General features: G+C 42.0%; 1 protein-coding gene across 2 annotated transcripts in view; it reads left to right on the top strand.

Annotated features, from left to right (window-relative positions):
• The window catches only part of MSRB3 (methionine sulfoxide reductase B3), a 64,838-nt gene that overhangs the window by 50,980 nt on the left and 1,492 nt on the right, over positions 1-12,366 (top strand). For both annotated transcript variants that reach the window (XM_008936521.1, XM_008936520.1), the window contains one exon: positions 7,700-7,797. In XM_008936521.1, the coding sequence (XP_008934769.1) occupies positions 7,700-7,797 (98 nt within the window). The remainder of the gene's footprint in view (positions 1-7,699; positions 7,798-12,366) is intronic.

Below are 12,366 nucleotides of genomic sequence, written 5' to 3'. Positions count from 1 at the left end.
TTTCCCTTGTTTCAGAACTTTACAACAGCAATGAGAGCCTGTTTGTCCAGCTGTAATGAGGAGGGTGCTTGTCTGCTGGAGCACTCAGTGCTGGAGGCACTGTAGAAGGAGGCTTAGCAGGGCGAATATAACTGCAAAAAGAAGACAGTACAGGCTGCTTTTTTATTATTATTATTATTTAATAAGTATGTCAGAATTGCACCTCTGTAGTTTCAGTTTTAGTGTGTAACTGATTTCTGGTTGTTCTTGAAAAACTTTATTTCTCAGACATGCATAACAATACGCCGGGAAAAAATTTTAACAAACAAATTGTGGATGTTCATTACTTGAAACACCCCATGACAAATTTTTCAAATATGTACTTCATCTGTGACTGCTGTTCATTTCTATGCCAGATGCTGATTATTACAAGGTTGCATTTACTGGGCTTTTTTTACTTTCTCTGTGAACACACTGCATCAGGATTCCAATTTTGTCAAATCACTTCCATCATGAGGCCTGCCAGCTCTACTGCTATCCTGATTCACTCATCCTCTATGAAGTATTCAGTTGTTCTAGTGAATTGCATAGATAACTCATAAGTATACTGACTGCAAGATATTTTGCAATAGCTGCATTTGTTTTACCAATACTGCTTTTGGAAGGAAAACAAACACATTTATTCAAAGTTGAATGCTTTGGACTGGGGTTGCTAGGTCAACAGTAAATTTTAAAAACTGTTTGAGACATTTCTTCATGCCATTTTAAAATTATAGCTTAAGGTTACACTGCTTCACACCATTCTGTTTGGTTCCTTTGATGCTGAAGATCTACAGCTGACTTATGTGTAAGATATATTTTTGAAAACATTAGCCATGATTTAAAGCAACAAGAGACACTGTTGAGATGAGGGGAGAAACCCATCCTTTGGGAGGAAGTGAAATAGGTTCAGTAGTTTTGTTGAGTCTGAACCAAGAAAGAAACCATTAGTAACTCAATCTTTGTAAGAAGGCTTGAGGAAGATCCCAGCTCCTGCCTACCTGTTGATTTTAGCAGCAACCCAGACCCTGGAGATGTCAGGGTTGTTATAGAGGAAGGCTCTAAAACAGCCCGCTGTACTATGCAGTATTTCAGTGCACAGTGAAAAGACAAAGGAAGGAGCTGAGGCAATAGTGGTATTGTGATGCAGTTATTAATAGCTAAAGAGAGTAGGCCCCATGCTTTCGTTGCTCGAGAGACATCAGGGGAACTCTTGTTCTGAAAAACTTAGATGTCAAATGAAATCGTAGATGCAAAGTTTCAGATCTCCCTTAACAATCACTTTAAATAAATATAACCTCTTCCCACTAAGAAAAAAATAAATCTGGACTGCATATGCTGTTTCACAGCAAGTTGTTTTGATGCTCAGAGTGCTGTAGTAGAAGAAAACAAATGCCACCTTTATTTATGGCTTTCAATTTTTTATTTCCCTAGTGAGAAACATAAAGAAAAAAAACAGATGATTGTCTCATAAAAGCTGCTATTAGAAGTTCAGTTGTTTCGTAGAATTCCCTTCCCACACTGTGCTGGCAGAGTGGTGTTTGCCTGCTGTGGTAGCCCAACTCTGCTGTTAGAGACAGGTAGTGTTTTAGAGATACACTCGCTCTTTACTTTTCCTTCCAAAATTAAGCTTCATTTTGTCTTTGTCTCTCCACACCCTCTGACCCCAGCTACCACTCTGACCTTCTGCATGTTCTGCTGAAGAAAAGTCCTATGTCATCCATAGCTGGATGGTGCTGGAAAGGACCAACTGTTTTCTTTCCAGTGAAATACGTATCTAATGTAAAGTTTTTCTGGTGAACAAGAATGTTTCTGTGCCTGATTCTGTTTCTAGCTACATTTGGGTGAATTAGATGACCTTCCACTGAAAGTAGTGTTACCTGATGGTAGCATGTTTGTAAGTAAGAATTTTTATTGTGCATTCATCATCATAGATGTATTATGAAAAATAACCCAGGATGTTAGCCAAAAAAAACCTATATCTGCATAGGCATTCTACATAATAGCAATATGTCACTTTGTAGTTCTACATTAAACTTGTATGTGAGAAGTTACAGCTGTGGATGCCTGTGTCTTTCAGATTCTGTTTCAATAAACCTGTGAGAAAGAAAAAGTGAAGGCCCTTCAGCTTTACAGCAGTTTCAAAGCAGAAGCTTTATTAGTTTTTTTTTTTTTTTTTAATCCTATATGCTTTATGTTTTTACACAGACAGAGCTTCTCAGATAAATGATGGGACTCTACCTTAAAAAGCCTTTGGGTTTTCATTAATCCGCATTAGGTTAAAAGGGAATCAGAATTCTAAAAATACAGCACATCAGAGAAACAAGGTATTTTTCAGGTCAAGGTCCTCTTTTCCATCTGGTCCCGTTTGGTAATTCTAACATCTTCCATCTCCCCCTACTTCTCCATCTGTAAATAACTCACCAAAGTAAATGCTTGGAATATTTACAGCAAAGAATGATAAAATGCAGGTTGAACTTAATCTCTTTGGGATCTCAAATGAAAAACATAACTACAGACCTCACAGTTATTGAAAAACTGTGGAGGTCTCCAGTCGGCAGGTGTATGAAATGGGAATAATGTCAGAGCATTAGATGCTTTGAGATTGCCATTGTGCTTTTCAAGAAAAATGTCAAAAGGAATATTAGTTCAGGAGAGGGGAAAAAAACAGCCTAGCAGGGTTGATTTTCAAAAGCAGCCTGCCGTTTTGCTTCTGCAAATAATTATAGACTCATATTTTAACAGTTAGATGTCTAAGTGCTTGCATCCATTTATGAGGAAGTTGGAGATCTAACTACAACAAAATGTGAGCAAACTCACAAAACTGGAAGGAAGTTTGAGATGCTTCTAAAATTGATCAATCAATCAACAGCTGGATTGCCTTCCAAAACTTTATGGGAACAGAATGTCTTTTTTTGAATGAGGTCAGCATTGCTTCAAGAAGGAGTCCTGGAGTAGCCCATAAGCTAAGGTGCTTTAGAACATCCTGGGTTAATGTGAAAGAAACAGTCTAAGCCTGCTAGGGTTTTGTATCTCTACCAGGAATGCACAAAGGGCACTGGACTGTAGGCACACCGTTTCCTGTCGCTGCCTTACTCGGGCATTGCAACCACTTTGGCATCTCAATTTAAAGAGACAAATGGGATTGTCAGCTGGCTGGGACTGGTGTGTGCTGGCTGCCTGGGCTATCCTGATAGTCACCTTGTGCCAGCTGCCTGTGTAGGTGCCTGCCTTAGGCAGCTTGTTAGTAACACAGACTCAGTCGGGCACCTAGAATAGGTGGTGAGAAAGAAGATACTTCTTTTGAGTGGTTTGAAACTCTGTGCCCAGTGCTGCAAAAGCAGCATCCAGCATAGGTTCCCCAAGCCAACATTTGTCTTCCTCCCTGCTCTTCACTGTTGCTGCCTAGGGCAGTACCAGGCTATCTCTGCTCTAAAGAAAGCATTCTTCAACAAAGAGGCATTAACCACTCTCTCCTCTTTGCCAGAATAGGAGCCGTTCTGAAAAACACGAATTTGGTTTCAGTGAGGGGATGTGGGATGAATTTTAGAAATGCTATGCAGCTTTTACAAAATAACTGAGGGATGTGCCTGAATGAGGAAGAATGGGGCATGACTCAGTATGTGTGACACCCAACAGCATGAGATCCGTTCTATTACTCATGCAGGATGGAGCAGAAAAGATCTGTCAGTAATGCTCAGTTTACACATTGTTTTCACTTAAATACTTGACAGAAGAAACTTTCATTGCTTTATTTAGTATATTTTAGATCCAAGAAAGGATACTTGCTGTATATCTGAAAAACTATTCATCCCCGTGGCTGACTTACTAACGTACAAGAAACTGGCCCTTAGGACATAGCGGCCTGACTGCCATGTAAAGGGTCATCAGAGTGAGCACAAACACAACAGACTCTTATTTTAAAGCCCTTTTATATTGCCAGTGTGATGCAAAGTGATTGTGAAACGGAGAATGAGCCCATTATAAATGTCTGTAACGTGATAAAAATTGCTGACTGTTACTGTGTCATGCTCTCCCTCAAACTAAACTGTACACTCAAGGATAAACACATTCACAAATCTTAGCTGCTGTTCACAGATGAAAAACAAAAAAAAGTGCAAATGACATTTGAAGTTGTTCACTCAGCTGGGAGACTCCCCCACCCCCATCTTGTCTCCTGCAATTACCCTTTGCCCCTTTCCTCCAGCAGCTATTTCTTCCTAGCTGTTATGTTTTACCATCCTTCAAAAGACAGCGGCCCCACTCCTGCCGCCCGTCAGATGTGGTGAGTTAGATCTGACAGAAAGCCATCACCCGGGGAGGGTTGAGTCCAGCACCAGCGTCACCTCCAGTGCTCTCTCTGCAGTGCTAAGGGTAGCTGTTTCTCTCTCTCACCTCAGCAGAAGCAGAAGAAATACGAAATGGTTGTATTCCCCCCATTCCTGTAGAAGCATACCTTTTCCAAGTAGCCAGGTGGCCTTCAAAGGCAGGCTGAAGCTTTAATGCACAGCTCGTAGCAGTCTAAAATGTAGAGCAAGTCAAACATTTTGCAGCCTTCCAGCAGGAAGGAACCAGGCACTCCAGAGGACATGAGTGGAGGAGCAGCAGCCAGTGGGACAGCAGAAGTAGCCTGGCACTTGTTAAGTGGGAGCCATTGCTGGGTCATTCACCACTTCAAAAGACAGAGAGATCACATGAAGAGTCCACAAGGGTGCGGTTGGCTTTCTGTGTCACTTGGAGTTCCCTGATGTGCAGACAAGCAAACTGCTTCTGCAGCTTGTTCCTGGCAGATTTCGAAGTAAAGGAAATGGCCAGAGAAGACTTAGCAAACTATCAAATGGGTTTTCCACTTTAGCTCGGGAGAGAGGAAATGAGACAGCAGAGTGGGATTGATTTTCCTGGTGAGTTTGGCTCATCAACTCAATAAACAGTTCACTTGTCTTCCTGTCAAGGTCAACAGAGTGCCAGTGTGTCTCAATGTGCCCCTCAGGACCTTTTCTATTGCAGGGTTTGCTCAATTTTCAGTCAACCCTCATGGAGTTACGAGTTTGTCACAGTAATGCTGGTGCCTGGCCCGCCATGTCACTCAAAAAGAGGTGGCTTGACTGAGAGTTAAAAGTCCACACTGTGGAGGAACAGTCTGTTTCGTAGTTCCTGCCTTGGGGATCATATGTGGCAGTGGTGGAGCCTTTGAAACATGTGTGACATGTAGCTTGAACTGACAGCCTAAACTGAAGTCACTCCAGTTGGGTACAAAGGCTACTTTAGGAGAAGCTTGCCTGTTTATATAGGTTTCAGATAACTTCATTTTTTAAAAGTGCATGGAGTGCATCCAAAGCAAATAATTTTTCTGTGGTGAATGGAAAGACCAAAAGAAAAAGTCTGGAGAAAGGAGGATGGAAGGTCTTTCTTTAATGTCAAAGCTGACATAAACACGTCTAGTCCAAACTCTTCTCACAAGATAATTTTCTCAGCAAGACACAGATTGCTGCAATCTCTGTGAAGCAGCCTTTGAAGCTTCCCCTTATTGCTGTTATGGAGGAGGCAGGGTTGTCTTTGAGAATTTCTGCAGCACTGAAGTGTTCCTCCTCCAAAGGCTTTCACATGATCAGATAGTTGGTTGTTCCCAAACAGCTCCCTCTTTGGAACTTCTCTGCCATCATATAAAGGCAAACTGATAAGTCTGTTTTCCAAAATTACTACCTAAAAAAAAAAATAAAAAGGCTTCATTAAAAGTATTCTGACCAGCTCTATGTAAGGCCTCAGAGGCCCAGCTAAGAAGATGACAAATGGTGTTGGAAAGGAGCCACCAATTAGGAGACATCAATTTTTCTGTCAACAGGATAACCCCTTTTGTGAAACTTGTCATATGTTTATTCCTTCTCTGTTTGTGAAGGTAATTGTTTGGCAGGTGTATTTTGTGTGAGGGGAAGAATTTATCAATTGGGTTTTTTTGCAGTTGTCATTGCTTCACTGTTTTGAGTTCCTGTCTTGTGGGATAATTTCTCTGTTCAGAGTTCTTGCTCCGTAGTCTGTCTGTGGTCTGTAACTCTTCCACTCGCATTAATTTTAGGGAAAAAAAAGAAAGAATCTGTTTACTTCTACAGTGAGTTCTGAGGTGGAAACACTTGTGATGGCAGTAGGCACCTTGGGAGCATAGGACTTGGTGTTTGCTATGCCTTCAGGTTGCAAGCTTAGGAATGCTGCTATATGGGTGTTCCCAAAAAGGAAGAGAAACACATTTCTGAGCATTTCTTTCTTAAAAAATTATGTGTATTATGCTTGCATCCTAATAAGTGTTCTTCTCTATGTAATGGTTTAAGATACAGGTGAAGACATACAGATTTTTTTCCAGTTTACACAGTTCCTTTACCCACATTCAGAAAACTTGATAGCTTCCTCCTTTTACTATATAGGAAATTTTACTCACTCTACGTATGGGAAAATGTATATGTCTTTTTACTCATCTGCATACAGTGATTCACAGCTGCTGCCGTGTTCTTTAATAGTTTATTGCAAGTAATTTTATGATATCATCAGTAGCAAATGCTTAAGACATATTAGAAGAATCAAGGTAGTTCTGTGTATGTGGGCATAAGTGTAATCACAGAGAGCAAGAGCTGCCTGGACGTGCTGTATTTGGCAAGAGACTGAATGAAAAAGTCATATGGCTGGTGGGATTTCAGATGGGCACTGGTATATGTTGACACAACCTTAAAGCCTATCAGGTTCTTATCTGGGAAGCCAGCTTCAGGAAATGGAGCACATGATGACAAGTTTTTGAGGGGTGACTGAAAAGTTACAGCTGTGTAATGGGTTTCTACCGGGATGCTGAGTAGACCTGTGGGGTTTTTTGCCTGTGTTGTGGAGAAGGGCAGACTTGGCATAGGATAGTGGCCATTACTGGTAGATCAGGTATGCACCTCATCATCATCTGGTGTCAGGTCATGCTGCTCAGTGCTCAGCTAAGAGCTGTGTTGAGCATACGTGTTAATGAGCGCGATGGTTCTGTCCCAGATGCAGAACACATGCAGACCATCTCGTAGTGTTTAATATCGACGTAGTTATGACTCCACCTGTACGTGGCTGATCGGAAGTACTCATTACTGTTTTGAAATCAGACAAAATAGCAGTCAGTCTCACTGCCTCTAATGTGTGATAGGTCAGTGTCTGAGCACATCCTTCTCGCTGTGACCATGCCTTCAGAGAACATGCCAAGGGCAGGTTTTGGGACTCAAAAGTGCAAGCTACCAACTCTTTTTTAAAGTACCTTTACGCTGCAAAAGCAAAGCCACTTGTGCTACATAAGGTCTTGCTGTTTGTCTTCAGGGTGTAATTTGTGGGTTTTTTTTAAACTGATGGTGAGGCTCAGTCTGGCTTAACTGAGCAACCACCTTGGTGCTTGAGCTAAAGCGCTACTGCTGATTGGAGTGGAGTGCAGGAATCTCTGTTCAGATGGAAGATTGGCAGCTAGTGGCAGTTTAGTCCTTGCCTGTAAGCAACTTTTGTGTTTAGGGGTGAAATTTTCTGAAGTAAATGAGTGATTTAGAACCCAAAATCTCCACTTCATTTATTTCCAGGCTTTGGAGCGAGATCAATATTTCTCACTGTGTTTCTGTCTTTTTACAATACCGTCTGCCATGAAGATGCCCTCTTTTCTTACCTTGTTCCTCTTTTTCAGGTTGGCCTTCCTTCTATGATGTGATCAGTCCCGATGCAGTTACTTTCAACGATGATTTCTCCTATGGGATGCATCGGATTGAAATATCCTGCAGTCAGGTTAGTTTATAGCACACACAGACCATTCCAATGGCAAAGGCTGCAAAAATCATTACAGCATGCTGTACTTTCCCTAGAATTTTCAAACCTTTCAGTTCCATTAAATAGTAATCATTGTGAGAGAGCACAATGGGTCGTAGGTATAACAGCTGGGTGGAACGAGCTGAAGGCACAAAGGGCTCCTTGGAATGCACATTGTTGTCTCATGTGAGATTTAACAGAGCAGATGTAAATAGTTGGACTCGGTGCTGAGTCTACAAAAATTATCTTCCTGAAGGGGGTCCCTTCAAAGCGGCTCCTGAGCCTGGCCAACCGACTGCACACGTGAGCCGTTGAGAAGGAAGTTGAAAGCAGTGGAGCGACAGTCCGTGTGCTGATTCCATCACTGCGCATTACTGTGCAGCCATGCTAACTCGTTCCCAACATTCATTCCCAGCACTGTCCTAATGGCTGCCTCAAACGATCCCATCTGCCATAATAATGAAGTCAGCAGTCATTCAAAACATGCCCAAATTTTCCATTATCTATGTTGTTCTACTTTCTCTAATCCTTTGTGCTGCCCTCCTCTCTGAGAAGGGAATGGCATAATCATAACGGTTGGACTTGATGATCTTAAAAGTCTTTTCCAACTGAAACAATTCTATGATTACGTAGCACAGGGAGTAGCTGCTGCATTGGCGTTCAGCAGACGTACCCAGCAGCTTGCAGTCCTCTAGCTCCAGATGCTCAAACTCCTGCTGATAGAAGCAGCAGCTTCATTTGGGCAGTAATAATTTGCCGTTCTCTTTCCAGACAGTATTGGTGGAGGGATAACTGATTTCATCCCTGATGATATACATCCTTACTAGTCACTCAGTCCTTACACATAAATGCTCAGAGTGAGTTAAGAGGCTTCTCAAAAGGAGGCAAGATTGTTTTTGTGGAGAATCCATTAACTTCAGTCTGGCTAGAGGGTTTGGCCCAACGTGTTAATGGCAAAATCAGCATGTTTGCTAGTATGCAGTGTATACTAGATAATTCTGTGGTTTTGACATTGATTATATGCTTCACAAGATCCTTTTAATACTTGTTTGGAACACCTACTTTCCTAAAATCCCTAGCGAGCTAGCAATGGGACTGCAGACTGGGAATCTCGTACTTCACCCGTGGTTGCTTGTATAATAAAAATGGAACCCAGCCTCTTTAGCTCTGCTTAGTAGGCCTGAATAGTGCTAATACCAGCATACTGCCAACCTGCTGAGCCTGAATCTGCTGACGCCCTTCAGGAGATGTCCCAAACTTCTGGTTTTACCTGAGAGAAGTCCAAAGCAGTTTGTGATCAGGCCAAGGAACCTGGCAATGTCATTTACCTGTTGCCAAACAAAATAGTGTTAGCAGACCTGAGACCAGCAGTGTTAGCAGCAGTCACACGCTGACACCATAAAATTAAAGCAAAACCAAAAGCTGAATTTAAAGCATTAAGAAAATAATATGACCAGGGATGTTATATAATCTAGTGGCAACTCTCTTAACAGCTGCTCCAATATATTCCTGGGGCAATAACCCCACAGATGCTCAAGTCATGCAGGAAAATAGTCTGAGGAGTGGTGAGCATCTCTGCAGCCCCTGCTCAACACAGTTAATACCATCACATTGTGTATCCATAACAAGACTACTTCCTTCCCTCCTCAGGGCCCTAGGAATGTTAGTCACACATGCAGGTGCAAAAAAAAAACCCAACTGTTTTACTGCAGCCTGGAAAGCAATGGGATTGATATGGCAGGCCTTGGTAGAACTGGAGGGAAATACCCTCTGCCGCACCCAAAATCTTATTAATCCTTTGCAGATGAAAAAGTAGTAGATTTTTCTTTGAAAGTCCTTCCACCTGTCTGAGGGAATAAAAACCCTCTCTTTTAACGTTCTCCCTTATAGAAAGCAAACACAGGGGGGAAACTGCTGTAAAATTAATCAAAGACATCTATGGGATTATCCTAGAAATAACTTCTACAGTTTTTTGGCAACACACCACCCTGGATGTATTTAAAAAGTCAGTGATTGGTGACAGGTAGAAGTTAGTTACAAAGGCATTTGAGAAATACTTTAAAACTGGTTGCGTCTCTCTTTTTTTTCCTCTTCCCTACTTGAGAGTCCCTTCCCCTGAGGTCTCCCTAGCTTTATTTCTACCTGTGCAAGTCCGTGAAATTAGGTGGTCACAGAAGTACTGTTTGCACACTAATAGCTAGGACTTGACTACAGCAGCTGATTGCAAGCTGCTTTTCATGCCTCCCAGCAGCATATCAGAACCAGGAGGCTTGGGAGATCCAAACATACTGACAGCAGTGATACCCCTTTTCCTGCTCCCAAACGTGTACCCCAAATGCTTTACTGTTAACCGTTTCACCATCCCAGTGCATTCTGCCCAATATATTTACATACAAGGCCATAACAGGTGGTGGTTTATTTGGGGGAGACTTTGCAGATGTGTATGTATGTATCACAGAAAAAATGGGGGGTGTCTGTTGTGTGTGGGGAAGACAGTAAAATCAATTCATCCTTTGTACTCTCAGCGGAGGGCCAGGTGTCTTATACCGTGATACGAAGTATTGAATTACATTTCTTTTCAGGGCAGATGAGTTATAGAATCCTCTACAGAGAGAATTGCCACATAAATTTTTGGTGAGGGGTAATCTCAAAAGGTAACAAATTCTGCAATAATCCAATCCTGGTGTGATTCTGCCATCCCAAGAAGATGTAATGAGACCACTTTGGACCCTTAGGCAGCTTCTCAGGTTTTGTGAGGAAAACCTTTTTGATAGATTGTCTTTGTAGTCTGTATGTGAGTATATTACTCCCGCAGACCGTTTCTCTCTACGGTTTCTCTTGTTCTGTTTCTATCCAGCGGAGAGGGAATGATTTATTTTTGGTTAAATGTTAATCTGGAAAAGATCTGTTTAACACTTCTAGTCAGGAGGTTTTGAAGCATTCTTAGTTGAGATGAGATGATTTAATTAGGATGCTGGGCATTTAGAAAAATACTCTCTCTGGGACACTTGAGCTCTTTTAGATTTTTTTTCCCAAGGTATGGAAAAGCTTTATAATCAGGTGAAATGCTTCATTGTGAGAGACCACAGTCTGAGAAAAAGCTCAGGTTTTCTGACCAATCTGCCTAAAAAAGGCCTTCAATCTAAAAGAAAGTGACATAAAATAAGCAATGGGGAATGGAGGAAAGGGTGGCAAGACAGCAGTCTTTCAGGAACAAGACTTGAAGTTTTGTCTTCTCTAGTTCCCGTGCAACTTTCCTTTGCTTTTTCTCACTTGCCATGTTTTCCCTTCCTTCCGGACAAAGCCAAGCAGCCGCTGCTTAACCCAAAGTCATCCATGCATTTTCCTACTGCCTCTGGTAGCTCATCTGGCTGATACCACAGGCTGGAAGTGCCCTCATTTGTTATTGGGGTCCTTGCTGGACTGCCATGGCCATTTGAGTGACACTTCTCCAGGAGCAGGGAGCCTGCCTGGGGCCGTGGCTGCGCAGGTGGGATCAACGGGTGGGAGCACTGAGGCTTCACATGCCTACCTGCCCTGCTCCCAGGCTCAGTGAGGATTATTGTTTCAGAAGAGTTTCTGTCCCTCCTAGCTGGTGTGAGAGCTTCACCAGCCTGTCAGTCTATTGGGAGAGTTTAACCTGAAGCCAAGACTCTACCTGCTTCTACAGACAGGCTTCCTACTGCTTTGGTGATTTAAAGGCGGTAACAGCAGGAGAGCATTAGCAACACATTAACTGCAGGGTAGAGATTTGCCATCACTAGCTCATTCACAGTTTGGAATAATCAGTATTGCTTCTATGTGTTTGGGATACTATGAATTAATTAAATGTTCAGGATAATTTGCAGTCTTTAATTTTTGCTGTCTGACTGCGAGCCCACAAGCGGCCCTGTGATCTCAGTTACATCATTCCGGCTCTCGCTGAGAACAGCTATTGACTTGAAAGGCCAAGCCTCTTTGGTAAAGCAGCATGACTTTCCTGTTCAAGGTAAATATTTCTCCAGTACAAGGTTTTATTTTTTTTATTTCTCATGGCAGGCTGTAAAAATGAACTTGTGGAATTTAAGTGACTAATTACAAGTTCTTATTATCCAGATTGTGAGCCATAATGTGCAGTGATAGTGATCCTAATTTTTGAATAAAGATCAACTGGATCAGCTTCTTAAAATTATTGTAGCCTTCCATAAAGCAAGGAACTGTTACTTTTCTTACAGACAGGAGCAGTAGCGTTCACCCTGAATACCACAAGTATCTGAGGCTGATTCATGGAGAACAAGAATATCAACAGACCGTCTCTAATTTCATACTACTTACAAAAAGCACATTCAGCATTATTCCTATTTATAATTACTCCCAGCTAAAGATTGTTAATTCAGAAATAGTTTACACATCTTCACTACATGTCTTTTTCAGTCACCTGCCCCTATCACCTTTATAATACAGAAAGTATGAGACAATTAATGAATGAGCTTTATCACCTCCAGGGGTGAGGAGCAGAGGTACACCCAGAAGGACCCTGGTGCTCAGAAGAGTACCGGGCTGTGGAAA

Source organism: Merops nubicus, unplaced genomic scaffold (genome assembly GCF_000691845.1).
Source record: "Merops nubicus isolate BGI_N331 unplaced genomic scaffold, ASM69184v1 scaffold9163, whole genome shotgun sequence".
In the NCBI taxonomy this organism is placed as follows: domain Eukaryota; kingdom Metazoa; phylum Chordata; class Aves; order Coraciiformes; family Meropidae; genus Merops; species Merops nubicus.
Note: the sequence above shows the minus strand (reverse complement) of the source record. Positions and strands in the feature narration are given on the sequence as shown.